General features: G+C 39.3%; 2 protein-coding genes across 3 annotated transcripts in view; both read left to right on the forward strand.

The window, feature by feature from the left end:
• Window positions 1-22,511, forward strand: part of LOC145458756 (rhodopsin-like) — a 321,540-nt gene that overhangs the window by 290,596 nt on the left and 8,433 nt on the right. Inside the window, exon 7 of the mRNA XM_080337226.1 lies at window positions 14,699-17,586. Within this exon, the coding sequence (XP_080193352.1) occupies window positions 17,419-17,586 (168 nt within the window). The 5' untranslated portion in view covers window positions 14,699-17,418. The remainder of the gene's footprint in view (window positions 1-14,698; window positions 17,587-22,511) is intronic.
• Window positions 1,071-13,106, forward strand: LOC145458702 (parapinopsin-like). 2 transcript variants are annotated; one of them, XM_080337169.1, is made up of 5 exons: window positions 1,085-1,525; window positions 1,975-3,729; window positions 3,975-4,833; window positions 4,895-4,984; window positions 8,825-13,106. In XM_080337169.1, exons 3-5 carry the CDS (start codon window positions 4,744-4,746, stop codon window positions 8,942-8,944), a joined length of 300 nt encoding a protein of 99 aa, XP_080193295.1. In that variant the 5' UTR covers window positions 1,085-1,525; window positions 1,975-3,729; window positions 3,975-4,743; the 3' UTR covers window positions 8,945-13,106. The 2 variants fall into 2 exon arrangements, with proteins under 2 accessions (XP_080193287.1, XP_080193295.1); XM_080337161.1 differs by lacking the exons at window positions 4,895-4,984; window positions 8,825-13,106 and having other exon boundaries at window positions 1,071-1,525; window positions 1,975-2,137; window positions 3,628-3,729; window positions 3,975-4,819.

Below are 22,511 nucleotides of genomic sequence, written 5' to 3' on the forward strand. Positions count from 1 at the left end.
TCCATCCGTATTTCGGCTAGGCCAGGGGTGCTCAACCTAAGGACGTACGGCCTCATTCAGCCGCAAAACCATAATTTTGCGACATTCTACACATATTTGAATTAGCGTGTGTTGGCAGCCGTCATTATGCAACCAATTGGTGCTGGTTCAAGTCTCGGCTCTGCCATGTTTCTATGTGTCGGAGGTTTATCTAGGCTCCTCGTCACCGAACCCCTGTTCACGTAACGTCTTGAAAAGCCTAGAAGAAGAGTGAGCCGAGAGCTCCAAAGTCAGCAGCAGAGTCCTGAAAGTGGACGCACGTGAGAGAGAGAGAATGAAGAATGAGAGAGAGTGCTGCGCGTGCAAGCGAAAGTCGTCCTCATTACCCAAAGCAAAGACACTAAACTTTAAGAAATGCACTGTCATGGCGCACACATTCAAAAGTCGCGAATATCGCGACTCTCATTGATGTGACATAAAAATATTAATAATAATAATACAAACAATCCTGGTGGGAGGCCAAGAAATAACAACATGCAACCAAGTGATTAATAAGAACCGGAAGATGCATCATCATTAAAATTGTATCCAATATTTTCGAAGACACCCTTCATCAGCTCTACGGGTTAATCTGATCACGTGATCTGAGAATGAATAAATTTTTGACAATAATATGTGAAACTACCAACATTTTCGATGAAATCCATCCAAGGGGTGAAATTTCATACACACGTATTTCTAATGTCTTTTCGTGGACATTTATTCTAGCGATTTTGGTACATAAATTATATATTGTAAGCTTGCTGGGATGTAATTGCATTTGCGCATTGCATATCTCAAGAAATAAGTGAAGGCTCCACAAGGGGTCTCCGCGGTGTTAAGTTCCTAGTATCAAATTTCATATGAGTATTTGTCGTCCATGCGCCATGGCGACTCCTCGCTGGAATCCGAACGTATTGTTTATGTAATCAAAATGTGACTTTCTGCGTTATCGGTGTATTATACGGTCAGGGGTGTAGGAGTTTTGAGAAAATGTTGAAAGGGTGTACCACGACGAAAAAGGTTGAAAAGCACTGATCTATGGTATTGTATCAGATGTCTAGTTAGATGTGCATTGTTGTGGACATTTGTTTTTATGACGTTTGGGGTTCAGCGAAGGTTTGAAGATTAATGTGAGTGTTTAGCGGGTTTTTACTATGGTCTCATAAATAATGATTTATCTTTTGCCCAGCTGGGCCCCAAATCAACACCTTTTCAGGAATGTAGGTTGCGCCCTTAGGCATGTCGCACTAGTCACTGGGATCTTAATGATGATTTTCAAGGAAACTTAGCAGTCAGCACTGTATTTCATTTATCCATATCGCACTTCTTCACCCTTATTTGTACAGTTGTGTTAATGAATACCATGAATCTAACTCTGGCCGGAACTGTGGATTATCAAGTTCCTTTTTGGTTGCGAATCGTTATCATCATCTATATATCTCTAGTCACGTCTTCGGGAATTGTGATGAATGGGATTGTTATAACTGCCTTTTGGCAAAACAAGGTTAGTTCTGGTAGCACAGCGTTTAATCAAATTCATGGATTGAAATCTCTATCTTTACTGCATATCATGGGCGTGTACTTCGGTATTATTAAGTTCATTTAGATTTTACGTTGTGCTAGTTTGATCAGATATGTGTAAGGCGTTGCATATTAATGCTTTTGCAGAATTAATATCCCGCATTCCAGTATTCCCTGCTCCGATAGGATTCCCGCATTAACCTGGTTATAAAGGCTGCAGAAATTACGCGGGTTATTGAGCTGTTCATCTGGTCGGCTAAATATCCTCTAGGCTTATGGCAACACTTACTGATCGGAGGTATTAGTTTTAAGTTCTGATCGGCTACTTGTTCTTGGGATTCGAAGATTTGCAGATAAAGACTGACTTTACTACTGTCCTCACCTATAACATAATATTATGACGAATGAAGTACTCGATTTTGATTGATTTAGAAACTACGAACGCCGGTGAACTATTTGATTTTGAATCTATGCGTGTCCAACCTTCTCAGCGCTACCGCCAGCGCATCTTTAATCATACCAATAAATACGATTGGGAAGCAGTTTTTTGGCAACGAGGGCTGCATGATGTACGTTCTCGTCTGTGGAATATTCGGTACGTATCCTCAGGTGGCTATACTTTTCAATTCACACTGGTTCACTGGCGACTAGGGCTTGGGCGCTATAGGGTTGTTCAAATATATCTTTTTTTCAGGATTCCGAGGATTCACTGATTACATTGTTGGTTGCATAAAAAAGTGCTTCACCTTCACACCACATTTGGCTCAATTCCGACCAGTAAAAGCCGAAGCAGATCCAATTTTAGATTTTGAGTTATCTACGAAAACGACGCAAAACAAATTTGACGGAATTCCAACCACTAGAAGCGAAGTTATTCGAGTTTTTTTATTAATTATTAAATTTATTGATCAAAGCTATTATTGCAAGTCCAAAACTTTCAGCCGCAATAACTGCGGTTCTACAGGTTGGAATTTGACAGAAATTGTGCTGCGTCGTTATTTTAGGAAGCTCAACAATTTCTTGGGGTTGACAGTAAAATTTGGAGAATAAAATTCTTCGCGAAAATGACTTGACGTGACGTGACATTATTCCGGATTTGAATTTGATTTGATTGACTAGCTAGAGAGTAAAAGCAAATTTTTCGAGTCAAGTCCAAATTATCCTGTAATTGGTGTGGCTGCACCTGTACGTACATGATCAAGACACAATGATATGTCATGGGTGAGCACTGAGCAAGCAGTCATGTAACGATTGCAAAGTCTTCTATTACTGAGCCTGAGTCGATATGTCATATCGATATGCATGAGTTTAGCTTTAGATCGACTGGAAAATGAGGGAATCTCATTCTCCTGCCAGCTAATTTGATTGAAACATGCCAATGGCGTTCATTACAGGCACAAGTAATTCAACTTCATTCCACTTAATTTAAAGTTGAGTGACGGCTCATTTCAGTGAGGTTAGGTATGGTGGTCAATCTGGTCATTTTAGTGAAGAATATTCCAAGTTATTGTTAGTGTTACCGCCGTTAGGGTTAGAGGTCAAACTTCTTGATTCAAATGTAATGTGACAATTTATCATCCGAAACAACTATGTTTCCTTAAGCCAAACGATTAAAACGGTGCTTTTCAAGTGCTACTAAAAGTTGTTCTATCATTCAAGCGATTTGTCATTCAAACTATTAATGCAGACATCCCAGTGTGTCACACAACACACTTTTATCGTACTCAAATGATTTTTCGTTCATTGTTTTACTCCCTCGTGCCACATTCATCTCAATCAAATGAGATTTCGCTCAGTTTATAGGAACTCTCAGCTTCGTCATATTAGGTTCTATACGGGTACTTGATAATGTTGTAGCCTGCTTGCTCGAACGTATATAATTACAATAACACATCCGTCAAGTTGATATGTGATGATTGCAAGGACAGACAACATCCGATTAACAGGAGTCTTTACGTTTCATCGATAGATTAGTTTCCGTTTGGAAAGTGATTTGCATGTATGAAGTTATCGCAGATACACCAACTCCAACTATATTAGTTTCAACGTATAGGAATAGGAACTAACTCGCTGATTTTCGTTAAGGTGTGACAAATTTATGTACGATTGTGGTTCTCTCTATCGCGCATTTCATCGTGATATGCAAGTCCAAGCGTTTCACTCTGTGTCGCCGTCATGTTATCGCAGGTTAGCGTTGAACAAGTATTGTGTTATTTTCTGGCTAATATGTATTTCAAAAACAGAACGGGATTCGCCCAGACTTGAGTTGAGCAACTTCGCTAGTATTAGGAAAAATGACATAAGCCTGTTGACTAGCATTCGCCTATGTTTCAACTGAAATCATTTTCCTTATTGGTAGTTGTATAAGAGGTACATATTTGAATTTACTAAGTGAATAGGTTATGATGATAATTCTTCTTATGTATTTCAAGGAATCGTATTCGTCTGGATATGGTCGTCTCTGTGGAACGGGGTGCTCGTTGGTAGCGGGGGCTATGGTACAGACACCATCCAATCTGTTTGCGGGATAGTGTGGAATTCGGTCGATGAGAATATAGTCCAATATACCTTGTATATGACGTGTTGCTTCGTATTGCCACTGTCCATTCTCACGTACTGTTACGGATCCATTATATACGAAATCCGACAGGTAATACTGTAACAGGTAACAAGTAGGCTATCTCAGCAACTGTCTTTCCACTGCATACACAAGTTGGAAATAATAGATCTACGTCCAATGTTAACGAATTTTACACAGTTACAAAACTTAAGGTGAAATTTCATCTCCTCTGCCGAACTGACATTGAAGTATTGACCTTGTGCATTTTACAAAAAACATTAGGCAATAATTACTTATTAACCAACATTGAAAGGTGAATAGATATGTTATAGAAGCACAACATTATGTACAGGAAGCTAAGCTATCGATATATTTCACTAAATGAGAATCCAGATCAAACGGGACATACGTAAAATGTATTTATAGCTGACGGTACAACTTGCAAGCTGTGAGAGTATAATAAGCTCCGTGGCACACTGATCTCGCGCTTGATGCGTTCAAATCCGACAGTGTCTCAATCGAACCGATGGATAAGGTAACGTAGCCTGGACACTGGACAGTGACGACAATCTGTTTCACAACGTACAAAGGTATCTCGTTTCTCGTCGACATCAAGAGCTGCCCTGCCAGAAGCTGCGAAAATGGTTTTTGTAATCATGGTCGCGTTTTTGATTTGCTGGTGCCCGTACGGCTGCGTCGCCCTGCTAAGAATGATCAGACCATCTCACAAGGTCAGCGCTATCAGACGTGATCTAACTTCTGTACGGAGATCGCATGTTTGTTGAATTACAGATTCCTATTTTCGTGGAAAGTGCCCTGTCATTTTTCGCGAAATCGTCTTACGTTACGAGCCCGATCATCTACGTGGCCATGAATAGTCAGGTACGAATAACAGGAATATATAATTGAGATTGAGTTTGTCGTTGAGTTGAACACACCTTTGCTGACGTGGATGACTGACGATCGATATATTTTAAAACTCGTTAATGAAAGTGGAGTCTACGTTAAAAGATGTAAAAACAAAATAATCATCTAAATCACATTTCTGACTAGAAGGTCAAAGAATTTATCCTCAATAGTTAAGGTCACTCTCTTTGCCATTATATAGTCACTTTATAGCAGTCTCGTCCGTGCATAGGATATTAGCGCTAGCGAGACCACAATATATTGTTATTGTGTGATAGATCATTAGATCTCCTGTGAATATATTACATCCGTTTACATCTGTTATTACATCTGTTTATTCGTGGATGCCCTAATTTCTCTACCGCATTTCTGTAGTGCGTTCGTTGATGTTGTTTTCCAAATCTGAAATCTCGAGGTTGAAAATTGAACAGTATTTCTTCACCTTATAATCATGCCCCACTGTCGGCTTTTTAATTTTTCATTGTGCTGCCCTGTTTTCAATGCTCTGTTCTATAAGTCGTCTTGGGGATATGTAAAAAGTATTTGAACAGCAATGGACCTGCGTGAACATAGGGAAAATAGGAACGGCAGAAGTTGGAGTTTTGTTTCTGCGATAAATTGATAGGTACAAACATAAGTACAACATTTTATTAATCGAGTGTTGACCTCGGATTATTGTTTATTCGAATATCTAATGCTGTTGTGTCAACTGTGGGTCGGAACGTGTTATTACCGAATCCAAGCGCCAGCACATCAGAGATGATGAGCTAAAACAGGTGTGTTAATTATTCGGTGGGCTTCGATCTAGTTTTGCATGTCACCTACCGAACCGCTGATTAAAATTAAGCTCAAGACATATCTCAGACCTAAATACGATATATTCGCTATGAGTCTGTGTTGGACTTCGACCAAAATATAGTAAACTTGATGTAAGGATCGGCAAAGTTAATGTTTAGTAAGGATTCACAGTCGCAAGCGTTCTTACAAACTACCGAAATAGCCAAGCGATATTCCTTAAATGACACTGAGTTCCACCGTAGTGTCCTATCGCTCAGGGGGAAGTCAGTAGCGACACAAAGCACATGCGTATTGCCTATTGTTACCATGACGATTTAGCATTCTCACTCTCACCGATCCGCTGCTTGCTCCTGCCACATTCTCCTGAGGTGCTGCATCGTTCCCCCAGACGGCATTACCACGTCGTTACGAAAAACTTTTTCATGATGCAACATTTGGGACTGATTTCAAAGGGTTCCAGGGCCACGAGCAGAGTAAAATGTCTATGTTACCAATGAGTATACCGCGGTAGCTTTCGATTGACAACCGCTTTATTAAATTTTGCTATCGTTAAGCCAGTCTAAATATCTCCGAAATTGCCTTTGGTCAAATGGAGCGAATGACGTAGCCCAAACCCAGTGAGCCGTTAGACTTGGTCGTATCCACACCACTGTAAGATACTGTCAGAGCCGTAACTGCCGCATCTCAAACCTCCAATTGGGCGCGGGCTCGAAGGGGGCACTAAATTATTCCGCAAATCAACATAAATTACAAAGTACTTTGTGAAAGATTTCAAGACTTCAAAATTTTTTACTTTTAATATTGGTACTGGCAGTGCCCCAAGGAAAAAATTGCGCATGATTTTTACAATGAATTGGCAATGCAGCCCCACCATTAAGTCTCCACGACGCACCAAGACTTCTGGAGTCTCGGCCCACATGCGACTTCGCGAAGTGTGCCTAACAAAACCTCGGCCTAAAATGACATCCGCACGTTGGCCATGAGAACAATCAACATATATAATCTATTATAGCCTAGTGCTAATTGTCCGGATGCAAGGAATAGTTTTGCGCTTGATATCGGAAATAACCGCCTCAAAGACCTCTACTATTAAATCTGATCACAAAAACTGGGAGACGATGAAAAATTATTTGCAACATATGCAATCACTTATAGAGAAAATCGGATCCGTACTTTGAAATGTTTTCGCGCGTGGCGTGACTACGCCCACGCATAGATATGTGCACTGAGACAGAAAAACGTACTTTTCTGTTAGTGGTAAAGAAGGAGTGTGTAAGGCACCCCCACCCCCAGAAGTTTGGCGTATGATCATATGGGGCTTGGGGTCCACGACAAACGTTTGGGGGCTGACGAAGTACCTGGACAATGCATCCTGATCGAGGTCATCGCAATGAGCGAACCAGCTCTCGATACCAGAATGAGAATAGCTAATAAGTAGCTGCTAATTCATATGTACGTTGTGAGTTGGGTTATCCCCATCGTATATGCCTGATTAGTATTGTTGACATCGGTACAATGGGAATCTCTGATAACAGAATCTCTAGACCAGTGGTTCTCAACCTTTTTGGATTCGCGGACCCCTTTTGACCGTCACGGCCCCTCGCGGACCCCCTCTAGTTTTAGTTCAATTTGAGCTCTATTATGGTGCAACCTTCATCTGTCTTGTGCAAATATGAACTGTAGGCTTGTGACAAACAGCAAAATACTGATTTTTCCTGAAGATAACATCATACAATTTATCTAGAAATTGGTGGACTTTTATTATCTCAAAGCTAATTTTGCTGCTGTATTTCTTGAAGTAGGCTACGTGGTCGTGTCTTGATAATCCGCGTCTTCGTTTTGATATGAACGAGGAGTGCCGAAAACCATTTCCGCAAAGATAGATGGAGGCTAATGCAATATTAACGCATAACGCTTCCGACGATACTTTTGGTGCGATCGCAACATTTATGGCACCAAAATGAAGAAACACATATTTTATAAACATATCACGTCCAGCATCTAGCGCAGGGATGGGCAACATACGGACCGCGGGCCGGATTCAGCCCGCGACGGCATTTTGATCGGCCCGCAGAGAGTTTCTACCGTCAAAGTGAAATCCTAATCTAAAAGTATTATAGAGAAATTTTATGCTCCAAAGAATGGATCCAAGTTTTCCTACCAGAGAAAGACTGTCATGAAACGACTTGTTCTGTACACGAGCAAACATTTTCGACCATGAACAATTGAACATTAACAAGACAAGGCTGCATACCAATAAAACTGGTGATATGAATTTCAGGGTTGGAGCGTAATGCTTTGGTAGCAACGAAACACTCCTTGTTCATCAAAACATCACCCTTGTCGATAGGACATCATCAATAAGAATGAGCCAAATCTGATAGCCGAGCTTTAAGAGCAGGTATATGATAATCCGATTTATGACGAGTGACTGCCGAAAATATTCGGGTACATTTCAATATGAATATACTATGCAATTGTATATTAAAGTTCTGTACCTCCAAGAAGCAGTTTCCTGCATTGGGATAAATTATGGAAATACTTCAGAATTTTTTATTTCAAACGACTGTTCACTAATTTGATGAGACTGACAACTTCAAATCGAGAAGATTTCGCAAACATTACGAAGTCACCCTGATTGACGTTGCTATCTCCATGTTTTTATTTTTTCCACAAACCCCAACAAAACGTCTCTAAACAGCAATATGTTTGTATCAGCAGGTTATTGGAAAATTGGCAATGAAAATGAGTTTCCACACTACGATAGTCCATGTCAGACGATTATTATGATGATATGAGTCATGAGGTTTTAGCAGTTGTGGTGCGAAACTGCCTCATGCTTTCTCAAATTGAAAAATAAAATAAAAATTAGGTTATCAACCATTTTAAAAAATTAGAGGTCTTGCGGACCCCCTGAAATTGCTTCGCGGACCACCGGTTGAGAACCGCTGCTCTAGACATCAAACTGACAAACTGAATGCAACTTTTATACACTGGCTGCATAACTGCATTTTGCAGATGAAACAAAGCGTATTGAAGGTATTTCGACTGCCCTCATCGAGGCGGAATCGATCGTCAATTTCAACGAAAGCAACGCATCTCACAGTCGAAAAATGTGGGGACGGCATTCGTACCTAACCAGACAAGGAAGATGATTAACGATTTCCGGGTTTCGAAAAGAAGAAATTTGGATGCTATCTAAAGGGACTATTTTTAAATGGGCGCCAAGTACGAGCACCATTTGGATGTGGTCACCATACCGGCCGAATCGTCCGACAATCGTATATCGTGCATTTATGTATGAAGGAGGCAGAATAGCATTCTCCGATAATCGTGTATACGCATCTTGAGAATTCGGAAGTTGTAAACTTTGGTTATGGTGCGCCACATACCGATCCGGAAATATAACCAATTACCTGAATATCTAAACCAGCGGTTCTCAACCGTTGGTCTGCGGACCTCTAGGGGTCTGCAAAGCATTTTCAAGGAGTCCGACAAGCCTCTAAATTTGCAAAATGGTTAATACCTTAATTTGTATTTCTTTAAATTAAGGAAATAATGGGGCAGTTTCACTTCATCGCTGCTAAAACTTGAGGACTCACATCAACAGAATGGACGTTTTGTTGGGATATGTGGTAAAATATAAAGGTCACAGTCGTGCAGGTCAATCAGAGTGACTTCGAAACGTTTGCAAAACCCAAAAAGACAAAAAGGTTGAGAACCACTGATCCAAACGCTTACATCCATTAAGAAAAATGGGAATATTGCTGCTTCTATTTCTCTTTGTTAGCATCAACAGCAGTTTCAACATATATTTTTGAAGCGAAAATCTGCAAATGGAAACGGAAAATCCTTTACTGTGTGTGTACACTAGGGCTCTTCAAAAATGACTTTTTTTCTCAAATCGCACTGGCTACTTGATAAAATTGTTAGGTTACCTAATTTAAGGCTACACACAAAATTTGGTTCAATTCCAGCCAGTAACCACTTTGCTACAGTAGAAGAAAGTTTCTATTTATTATATAAAAATAAATGATAAAAGATTTGAAGATTTTCTGTTCACCCCATGAAAGTGTTAGGCTGTCTATAGAAACGATGCTCACCAAATTTGGTTCAATTCCAATCAGTGAAGCGGAATTATTGCCGCCGAAAAATTTGGATTTGAATAAAATAGTATTTACGGTGAGCACAACTATAATAAATAAACAAAGATTCGGTCACCGTAAATACTATTTTTTCCAAATCCAAATTTTTCGACGGCAATAACTCCGCTTCCACAGGTTGGAATTGAACTAAATTTGGTGAGCGTCGTTTCTATACACAGCGTAACACTTTTATGGAGTGAACAGAAAATTTCCAAATTTTTTATTATTCATTTTTATATAATAAATAGAAACTTTCTTGTCCTGTAGCAAAGCGGTTACTGGCTGGAATTGAACCAAATTTTGTGTGTAGGCCTAAATTAGGTAACCTAACAATTTTATCAAGTAGCCAGTACGATTTGAGAAAAAAAGTCATTTTTGAAGAGCCCTAGTGTACACGTTTTGAGATGAACAATGTTTAATTAGCAGCACATCTATGAATGTGGCGCTTGTTAATGCCAGAAACGTTTCTTCGCCCGCGTATCGACGTTATTCCGGATCTAAAGTGCGTTTTATGTAATATATATTACCTCTTTACACAGTGATCGGAACTCCGTGTGTTTTGTCTAACATTTTCTTCTATAAATGCGGGTAGCTGTGTTCAAATGTATCGCAAGTGGTAAAAGTGATAACGTGATATTATTTTATCGCAAGCTTTGCCTCTACTACAGAGGTGGCCAACCTGCGGTCGTAGAAGGAAATTTGTGCGGCCGTGGACACGTTATTCAATTTGTATGTGTTGGCGGCCATCGACACGCAATTTTAGTTTACGAATAGACTCCCGATTTCTTGAGAGATTTTAACTGATCTAGAAATTTTTTTCGCGCCTGGCGCGATTCAATGCGACTTCATTTTTTGATTTTGATATATGGTAGCGCTATTTCCAATCATCAGCACAGATTTCAATTTCCAATCATCAGCACAGATTCGAACAGCAGAAGAAAATGCTGCGCCCCATTTTGAAATACAAACTCGCAATCGTGTGCTCCTCACTATACCGAAAATCCTGATGGGAGGTCAAGAAATAACGGCATGCAACAAAGTGACCAATAACAATTTATAACTTGCCTTAAATTTTAGAAAACACCTCCCTCCATCAACTTTACCAGTGATACCAGTGAATCTGATCACATGGGCTAAGGAAGGATAAATTTTTGATAGCAATCAGTGTTAGGATCAAGTCACTACCTTCGAGTCACGAGTCATTGGACATTTTGACTCGAGTCAAGTCAAGTCAATAAATTTTCGAAGGTGACTCGAGTCAAGTCAAGACTCGCGAATTTTGGAGATGACTCGAGTCAAGTCGACTCAAGTCAAGTCAACTCACGAGTCAAGTCACAATCCAAGTCAAGTTGCCTTTTGGAAGTATGAGGCATGATTAGCCTACGTCATTGCATTTTGATACGTGTCTGAAATACAGATTGAGTGGTCATTGATATTTCGAGCCAATGAACGAATATAGAGTAAAATATACACGAAAGAAGGCGCTGTATCGCTCACATATACGCATAATTGCTAACCTACGTGAGTAATTGCATAGCCTCAGTTTAAAGTTACCAGTCAATCTAGAGAATAGAGAAACTTATTGATAAGATGCAATACATTTTCCATTTACAAATAGATATGATACAATTCGAGCCTGTGCCAATGGTTGAGGACTGTAATAAATAATATTCGAATTCAATTTCAATAAAATAATAGGTTTGGTTAAGGTAAGAACAGAGTACCGAAATAGACATTTTCCTATTGAATTACTTTACTATACTAGTTTACGACAACGTAAGCTGTAAGCTTCGATAAGTTCGTTTACGGTCAATTTATTCGTGAGAGAACAATGGAGGCTGACTAAAACGCACGATCATTGAGTGATTGGTCGCTCTCACGGATTGCACCAGGGTTTCGCGAACAATCCGAACATAAGCAAGAAACAGTGATTTTTATAGACACGGATTACTTGATGACTTGAAATTGACTCGTGAATTTTGCTCCGAGTCACGAGTCAATCCACATTTCTTATACGCCGAGTCAAGTCAAGTCAAGTCATTTTAGCAAAGTGACTCGAGTCAAGTCAAGTCATACGAAAAAGGTGACTCGAGTCATCCCAACACTGATAGTAATATATAAAACTACCAATAATAATGACGAAATTCATTTGTGAAACTGAAAAATATTTCGCGCTTCTCGCAATTGTGACCAGTATGCTACATGACCACGCAGTCGCCACTCTCGATTTGTTTCGTATAGTAAGCCTGTATGATTAAATAGCTTAGTTCAGAGTTCCCCGGAAATGGCCACAGACATATAGCTAGTTCATGACGACTATCTCCTGGATTGCGGCCGTAGGCTACATCAGTAGACAAAATGCAGCCGTGAATCGCAAAAAAGTCGGCACCCCTGGTCTATTCGAAAGCATGTGGACTGATGAAGCAATTCATTATCGCTAAAATTTATTTTGGCATGTAAATGTTAACTCGTCGTTTTATGTGGAGCGCTTTGACGGTACAAGTATTTACAGCCCGCCTGGGTTCGTAGTAGTTATGCAAATTGTCGTTCAATTATACGCCAGACCCATGAACAATATATAATTCTATGACATTCCCACAGTTCGCTGGAATAATGATACAAGCAAAACTAAGCGTTTAACCACAGTCATATTTTCCCAAATAGCTCTAAAGATTTTGCAAACCCCCGGTTCAAAACTTGTTAATTTATTCACAGCTGCTGATTGGACAATTGGACATGCATTGATGGATGTTTTATATTACTATTCATTTTCAATTGCTACCAAGATTTTGTATATAGCTCTAGCCGTTCTTTCATAACCTTGTCGGCTGGAATTTTCGGAATTAGCTCTATTTTCACGAACAGGAAGTTCAGCACCATCTTCCTATGTTTTTCTTGGTTACCGTTAATGATTATGTTATATCACCTGAGCTCAATTACGTAGCGTCATTGCGACCATGAGGTTAAATGGGGGTACCCGCAATGATTGTTGCCCAATTTATCGTATTTGTTGCACACTTTCCATGAAGTATTTGAAAATAGAGTGAAAAATTGCTTTTGGTGTTAAGGAACGGCATTTCGTATAATATACGACGTATGTTATTATTAATTTGCATGAATAAAAAAGAATAAATAATATACCCAATGTACTGCAACCGTTTCGTATAGGCATGCCAAGTAAGTATAGTCAAGCTATATGTAAACATACATCTATACATCTATTCCAAGGCGAGTGAGCCTGCGACTTGCTTTATTAATTTGGCTTCAGTGACTATCTTACTCAAGTCTATAGCAAAGCAATAACTTCGAATGTTGGGCGATTTATTTATAATAAACAGACCTGAGCTCAAGTTTATAATTTAGTCACACTACTTATAACATGGATACAATAGATGTCGGGTTATTAAAGGTATCATCGTAATGAGTAGACAGAAATATCCGGAACCAGCGTCGTATGTATTTTACTAGTGTATCACGATACTCAAAATTATCCCGAAACCATTTTGTATAATATGAAATCTATAATGTAAAAAGGAATTTATTTTATTCAGAAACAGCAAAGTAAAGAATAATCGAAAATAGATTCCGTAACTATCAGCGACAAGAATGTTGTTTGCGGTTGCGCAAGTTTTAGTTGTTCTCTATTTGATGTTTTTAAAGGAATCAGTTTCCAATTCAACTGTCTTTTATTTCCATCTCGCTTTTCTAATCATTCTAATTGACTGATTTTGATCCTGAATATTTAATTATTACTGTTCTACTTTCCTGTTCTCTTGCCTTTATATTTTCCTCGTGGCCGTTGCATCATTCTCCATTCCATCGAGCAACGGACGAGAAAGCACTATTGCGAATTGTTTCGACGCGGCACTGTTGTCAATTGCCAATTTACCAGGCGTCGAATCCTGTCTGCTCAGCTAAATCTGCTTCCCAGACTCAGCAAACCTTGCGTATCAGTCTTGTATTTTGCAGCGCGACTAGTAGGAATAACTCTGTAAATAAGTAGTTGCTTTCCACAATGATGCGTATCATGCATACCTATATATATTTGTAGCAGTTATCATGTTATTGCATAAACTAGCATACATATACTATTATTACTGATGTTGCCGTTTTGAAATCACACAGCAAAGAATTGTTTTCTCGGAAAGAAAATCGTTAAAAACGAATTTGCATGTTCGTCGTTGCCTATATACCGCTGTCACTAGCACCAAAGCCATTTGATAGGATGCGTGACTGTCATAATTTCTTTTTTATTTCCTCGCTACGAGACATATTACCGGACTTGGTTTTGGTGAATGATAGGGAGGGAATTGAGATTGAAAGTAATTAATGACTAATGTGCTACCAAGACATGAGACTCAGTCACAGTTTGTTACGAAAAAGTCAGTTTTAGGCACAGAAAGTGATATATGTTGCCTTATTGTTGTCGGAAACGCATATTTTATCGCGGAATAGAGTAGTATTTCAAGCCAATTATATCATCAGTTACTTTGCTATATGCCCAAAGTTTTCGGGTGTTATGTCATTTTCATTTCCTAAGAAAAACCCTAAAATACAATAATTCACTAAAGATATACCAGATTCGTTATGAACGGGCGATGTATCGGTTTTGTTAATCATTAGGGATGGTGCGAACCAGGGTTGTAACCAAGTCACAAGGCTCCTAGTCCCATGTCAATCTCACTTCTATAGTTTTGACTCGAGTCTAGTCGAGTCATTTTCAATTCACCTTTGAGTCAAGTCCGAGTCCAAGTCATCAAGCAGAGGGTCGAGTCCGACTTATGGTATTATGACTCGAGTCCGATCACAAGTCATTATGTTGACTGCTCAGTTTCGAGTTAAAGTATTGGTAAACCCACTTTATATAACTTTGTTAGGCGATATTGAATGGTTCGCATTTATAATATACTAATTTTCCTCATTTTTCGCAATTTTGGTGGCGTTTTCAAGTACCATTACCAATAGACGAATTCCCAATAGGGTGGTTACTTTACTAATCTTCGAAATTACAATGAAATGTCGGTCTTGACCATCTGAGTCTCGAGTCATATGACTTGGTTTGAGTCCGAGTCGAGTCAATACACAGATTGACTCGAGTCAAGTCGAGTCATCAGAAAACCGTGACTCGAGTCGAGTCATGACTCGAGTCATGACAACCCCGGTGCGAACCCCTGAAGGTTCAGGTTCGTTTGAACACGAACCTTTTTGAAGGGTTCTGTGTGAACGCGAACGTGAACTTTGTGACGTCATATTGCTAATTCCAACCCTACATGTCAGCGAAGTGATATATTATCAACTGAAGCAATCAAATGCTATAATAAACCCATAAAATTTATAACTTCTGCCGCTTTGTCAACAATTTGGACGAGGACCTGCGAGGGAATATGAGCTTACGCCTTGACGCTTCATTCCAGACCGGACAATGTATTCGGCATCTGACTATTACGACATTGGTATTGAGCAGAGTGAAAAACGGGTTTCTATACTTAAGTGATATTACCCCATAAACGAGTTACACAGTAGCCAACACCCTAATCGCACTGATTTGGTTTTTATGATGCTGCAAACATATCAAATCAAGATAGATCCCGTATACCTGCTGGATTTTCCACATTAGACAACGACGTATTCTTTATATCAATTTCAATGATTGGTTGAATGAAAAAGCATCATTTGCTGACTACCTACATGTCCAGTATTTCGATATTGATATTGTGTGATTGCGGGTCATGCTCCCGGCAGAGACTCACTAAATATTCACAATAGGAAGGCTGAATATTTCGAGCGAACCTTAATAACAATGCAAGTAAAATTTCTGAGATTGGCAAGATGTATGCTCGTTTAGTGTTGATGTTTTTATTCTGCCAGCGCCTTGCATAGAGTGGTCTGAAGTTGAAATTCAAAGAATTTAAACCAAAGATGTAATATTCATGTGATAAATTGTAATCCATGAAAAAGGTTCACATGCAATGCAGAACCTACCGAATACTGTGCACGCATATTTTCTGTACCACCATCACTGCCGTTTGTTATGTATTTTTGTTCGATGAAAATAAAGACTCTCTCTCTCTCTCTCTACCAAGGTTCGTTTGTGAACGCGAACCTCTAAATATCTGAATATCTTAGGTTAACATACATAGCGCGAACGTGAACCTCACGTTCACACCATCCCTAGTAATCATCACACATATAGTGCTAAATGTTCATGAGACGGATTAGCCGACAATTTCTATTCAGTATTCATATTGCATTCGCGACAAACTGGGTGTTTCGGTTCGTGTAGCGATCCCACCGTTACCAATGTCGCGACTTGGGTTCGGTAAATGTAGCGGGCTGAAGAAATGTGGTCGTTAGCAATGGATGGGTTCCTCCATATATCGCCAAAGATTTATTCGAATAATTCGAAGTATAATGAGATGATTGCTAAAACTTTGGGCTGTGAAGATGTATAACGCTGGATGGAACTAAATGCAGGATTTGGAAACGATAAACAGATTAAAATGAATGAAGCAAGCAATAAACAATAAAGCAAGCATCTTGAATGGTAATACCGATAATACCGATAGATCTAACGCCAAACTCTTGCGGAAAAATAGTGCATTATACTTGTGTCTCGCTATCCGCATAATTTTTAAACTGCCCTATCCAACGAGGATGACACGGAACTGGGATACCTGCTGGCTAAACCCGTTGTCGTGTCAATGGAATTTGGTTTTACAATGAGTTTGAGATTAGTAGTAGTCCTATTATTATGAGGATTCATATCGTATATAATGAATGCATTCACCAGTCAAAATGTAAATTGAAGTGATAACTATATGTAGCCTACCTATCAATATGTAGCTATATCGGAATGATATAATCGATATCCCTACGGCCTACACACTGTATTATGGATATTGTTGATTGCAATCACAGTGTGCGGTGTTTATACGGTCAGCGGCACCTCTTCCTCATTAGCAAACATGTTTGATCACTGAGAAGATTGAATTATTCGGTTACTAACCGTTGAACTAATGATTGAATCATGTTATGATCGTAGTATTCCATTGGCAACTTATAATCTCTTATTGTAACTTGGACTATTAGCCTGCTGTGCTCTATACTCTGCGATCGCATATCATATTTTCCTATAATTATTATATGTAATGGGCACGTTGATTAATTTCCGAGGCATTTTCTTACAGGTGGTAATGCAGACTGTCGTACACCAAACCATTCTGGTGCTTATAAGCGCCACTAGACTTTTATACAATAGCACCAATAATTATACCCGAGTACGCGAGAGCTAACCTAGCTGAAAGATATTTGCTTGTTGTGTGAGTTTTTATAACACTACGATTCCCATGCAGACTAGCTTGCACTGATCATACCCGATTTTAATTGTAAGCTATGATTTTCAGCAAACATATATATATCGGGCATAACACAGCCCCTTGACCATAACACAATTTATACGGTGCGTATATGTCGGATCAATGCTTTGCCAGCACTATGAACGAAAGCTTCCACGAGTACGAGGAATATCAAGCTCCTGTTTGGATGCGAGCTGGAATCATAGCTTACATATCGCTGGTTACAATTTCTGGTACACTAATGAATGGTGTTGTTATTATTGCCTTCTACAAAAATAAGGTAAGTAAAGTGTTTGTGCCTGGCGTTACTAAAATTATATCTACAAACAATTTTCAAACTGCATAAAACAGTAATACTTGAGATTCTCCTATTAGAAAAGTGGATGGTATTATCGGATTTCAGCCTCTGTAACCACGCGATTAGGAAAACGGAAGTAGTTGGCCTATGAACCGTCAAACGTTAGACACCAACATCACGCAATGTCATAATAAGATTGAAACCGTGGTCGGTGCCAGGCTCAGTATAGTTTAAATCGTGGTTCCTAAGATATTCTGGTATTTGAAGACGATAAAACAAATATTCAGCGGGAATTTTAAAGCCTGCAGTTTTCGGCCATCATCCGGTGGTAAGGCAACAGTATTTTGGCAATAGGTATGAAGTAATACTTTTATATCAATGTGGCATCGCCATACCTCAATTGCTCAGAATCAATTGTGTTCGAGAACCTGGATGATAAAATGAACGACTAAGATGTGACGTGCTGACAACAATTTGTCAGTGTTACTGATCAATGATCAAATTCGTCGGTGGTACCACAACGCTGCGCTACAACCCTACATTTTATTAGGGCTATCTTAGCAAGTTATCTAACAACCGGGAATAAGGATGCCTCTGTTCCGAAATTTGAATTTTGAAATGTGAATTAGGGTTGTCCAAAATTTGGAAAATTTTACAAATCCTCCGTTGTAATGTCTTATTTTATAGATTATTGATAAAAAACGACACTGGGCCTAAAAGAAGCTCAGAGGAAGGCCGTTAAGATTTCGTGCAAAGCGTTAGAAAGTAGCTGCCGAAGAATGGGCGTGCCACCGACCATGGAACGGCGAGAATACTAGTAATCACGAAGCCACGGCTCTTGATTAGCTAATCGGCTATGCTTCAATGACCACGACAGCAGCAGCTTGCTGATTAGGTGATCAAGGAGTCTGCTAACGGCGGCGATTGTGAAAGCGCATTGTATGTAGGTTGACAGATAATGATTTAGGATTGATTCAGAGTATGTTGAGGTACGAGATACATGATGAACAAACAACAGCTGCTTCACAAAAACGTCTGAAGCATGACCGCTTTATTGTGAAGGATACCGCCGTAGCCTATATGCCTTGTTTTCAACGAGGGAATGCATAGGCGCTTATGCAAGTGGCGACAGATTCCTAGTTTCAGAAAGGATATATCATTTTTGAATACATATATAAAGCTTAACAACGACACTATAATTTCTGTGATCTTATTGGGCTCAGGTTGTAGTACATGGTTGAAGTTTTGAATGCTCTAAGGATCGGCTGAATCAGCGGGTTTTGCTTGGCACTTATCAGATGCTCATATCAAAATGTATTCACCTGCAAGTGTTGTCAAGGTCCTTAATGATGACGCAGAAAAGAGGTGTAAAAGTAAGCACATACTATGCTGGATATGATATGTCAATGATATGGCAATTAAGTCCTTAATAATCGTGCAGAAAAGGGGTGTAAAGGTAAGCACAGAAAATGCTGCATAGTGCATAGTATCCAGCATAGTTGGTATATTATATCAAACATATTATGTGCTTACATTTACACTTCTTTTCTTTTACACTTGCAAGTGAATACAATTTGATGTGAGCATCTGATAAGTGCCAAGCATAACCCGCTGATTCAAGCAATCCTTACAGCATTCAAAACTTCAACTATGTACTACAACCTGAGCCCAATAAGATCACAGAAATGATAGTGTCGTTGTTAAGCTTTATATTTGTATTCAATAATGATATACCAATGCTCAAACTGGGAATCCGTCGCCACTTGCATAAGCGTCTATGCTTTCCCTAGTTGAAAACAAGGCGTATAGGCTACGGTAATGCTTTTAGACGTTTTTGTGAAGCAGCTGTTGTTTGTTCGTCATGTATTTCGTACCTCAACATACCCTGAATCAATCCTAAATCATTATCTGTCAACCTACATACAATGCGCTTTCACAATCGCCGCCGTTAGCAGACTCCTTGATCACCTAATCATCAAGCAGCTACTGTCGTGGTCATTGGAGCATAGCCGATTAGCCAATCAGGAGTCGTGGCTTCGTGATTACTAGTATTCTCGCCGTTCCATGGTCGGTGGCACGCCCATTATTCGGCAGCTACTTTCAAACGCTTTGCACGAAATCTTAACGGCCTTCCTGTGAGCTTCTTTTAGGCCTAGTGTCGTTTTTTATCAATAATCTATAGAATAAGACATTACAACGGAGGATTTGTAAGATTTTCCAAATTTTGGACAACCTTAACGTGAATGTCTCTTCCAAAGTGGTTAATTTACCGCCCATGATAATGAAGACAGTTCATATTTTAAAACTCGGCTGTTAAACAGAATCTTGTCTGTTTTAACTTCGGTAAATCAACCAAAAGCTTTTTCCTTAATATTTCGATGCGAGCAGTATGTCTGTAACACAGAATTCACAGATTATCGTCCATTGCCGGGATGAAAGAAACTATGTTTTCTGCAATTCTTGCAATTTATCATTGAACCTGATGGATTCGATTTTTCCGCCGTTATAGAACCCGAAGTGCTTCTCTCACTTTTGCAAGACGAGAGATATATCGATGAAGAAAAATAGTTTTAGTCATTTGCTTTGTGTCAGCGACAACAACTCTCTGTATTAGATTCAAGATTTGTGACTGGTTTTTGAACTACATAAAAAACACTTTATAATCCACATACAGCCTACCCCAATCGAAGTGAATCTGTACTGACTAAAAAATGCTTAATTATTACCATCCAATATTTGACGTAGAGATTTGGGTATTTTGAAAATGTGAGGTCTGAACCACAACCACTACAGGATAATCAATAGGGTGGAGTGAAAATGACTTTTTTTTTCCAATCGAGAAAAGGGCTTCCTCAATCCTGACAAATGACCTAAAACTTCAATAAAAAGTGACTTTCTTTGAAATCCCGTAACTTGTGCTGATGCTTCTGTTACAAGCTTTACATGTTGTTCCACTGTTTGATTGTGGCATGGATAAAACAACATCAGAGGCTTCTCGCGGCATTCTTCCAACTCTGCATCAGTTAGGTGCTGAATCGCTGGGGGAAGTTGTTGATAAGGTTCAATATCAACCAACTCGTGGTATGCCTTGGCTTCCAAGTTCAACTTTGGGACACAGAATAAACGAACAGGACCGCAGTTCAATTGGTTGGAACTGCTATGACTTTCAATGTCCACAAGTGAATTTTATTCAGCGGCATGCTTTCGAAACGCAAGCACCATGGTCACACCCTTATTTCGTATGTCTTCATTATCATCTACCAGCATTGCAATCATAATATTTTCGGGGTATGCGAAATAACCGTTTCTTATCACCACATTCAAAGCAATTTTCCGAACGTTTCCGTAAGAGAAATTCAAAACCTGTTGAATCAAGTTGAAGAAGTTTATTCAGGATCCATGTGTTATATGTTTGTTTCGCTTGATCTCAAACCAAGTCGGAAAATATACTTCAAGACAAAAACGAACCAGAATCTCCAGGTTCAAAGGCGGTTCATCAACTGTTACATATTACCGTAAAACTCTACACTGCATCCTAAAGTTAGCCATCTTGAATGCGAAACTGGTCCAACCTCCAAGTAAGCCAGATCATCATCAGCATTTCCTTGAATAATTGCCCAGCACATTCATAAGCATATAACTGGTCTTTACTTAAGTCATTAACAATTTCCGATGGGAGCTTTGGCAAGGCCCTACGTGGTAGCGAGAGCTTTTTGAATTGAGTAACTGGCCAACAAGATACACTTCCAAGTAGTTTTTTTCAATTGGGTGTGACCATAAGGTCCTGGTGATTCGAAAACATGCCGCTGAACAAAATTCAATTATGGACATTGAGAGTCATAGCAGTTCCAACCAATTGAACTGCGGTCCTGTTCGTTTATTCTGTGTCCCATAGTTGAACTTGGAAGCAAAGGCATACCACGAGTTGGTTGATATTGAACCTTATATCAACAACTTCCTCCAGCGATTGAGCACTTAACTGATGCACAGTTGGAAGAATGCCGCGAGAAGCCTCTGATTTTGGTTCATCCATGCCACAATCAAACAGTGGAACAACATGTAAAGCTCGTAACAGAAGCATCAGCACAAGTTTCGGGATTTCAAAGACGAGATGGCTTCGTTCGCCGAAAAATTAAGTCTCGTAAACTGATGAAAAAACTTGACAAAAGAATGCATTTTCAATGAGTCGTTAAATGTGAGTGTTTCATTATGATGTTTTAAACCGATCTTAAAAGGACTGTGTTGTGAATATATTTGTAATATGGGCCCAGTATTCGGTATTGTCAGTGTGTTACTTTTCTTTAAAAAAAACTGATGACAGATCACAATTCGTCAGAATAAATGCTGAATTTCAACAAAAATGTGCGTATATATTGTTTTTTGGCTATAACTCATTTTGTGTTCACAATAGAGAAAACTTTCTTCTGAAGACAGATAGAAACATGATGCTTCCACAGATTTTGAGCTATATATCATGACGCTACGACCAGCGGTTGCCGAGATGGGCCATTTTACCCCCCCACGTGCAGAAATTGGGGGGTTGCCGGCTGGAAAATGGGGGCAACATCCTGAAGTCACTTTTTATTGAAGTTTTAGGTCATTTATCAGGATTGAGGAAGCCCTTTTTTCGATTTGAAAAAAAAAGTCATTTTCACTCCACTCTAATAATCAACTGCCTCAATCACGGCGCGTGAATATGTTGTCGAAGTCACATGGGGTCATATCAGCACATTCATTTCATACCTTCGTCTGAACCTCATACCTTCGTCTGAACCTAACTCATAATTATATAGCGATCATAAATCCTTCGTGACTACGTACATACCTCCGTACTTCCGTACCTGCATGTATATAATTTGGATTAAAATGTTTTACTCGATTTATACCGCAGTATAATTTGTGGTTTC

This window comes from Botryllus schlosseri, chromosome 2 (genome assembly GCF_051294905.1).
Source record: "Botryllus schlosseri isolate E-star chromosome 2, Bs_hap1, whole genome shotgun sequence".
Taxonomy (NCBI): domain Eukaryota; kingdom Metazoa; phylum Chordata; class Ascidiacea; order Stolidobranchia; family Styelidae; genus Botryllus; species Botryllus schlosseri.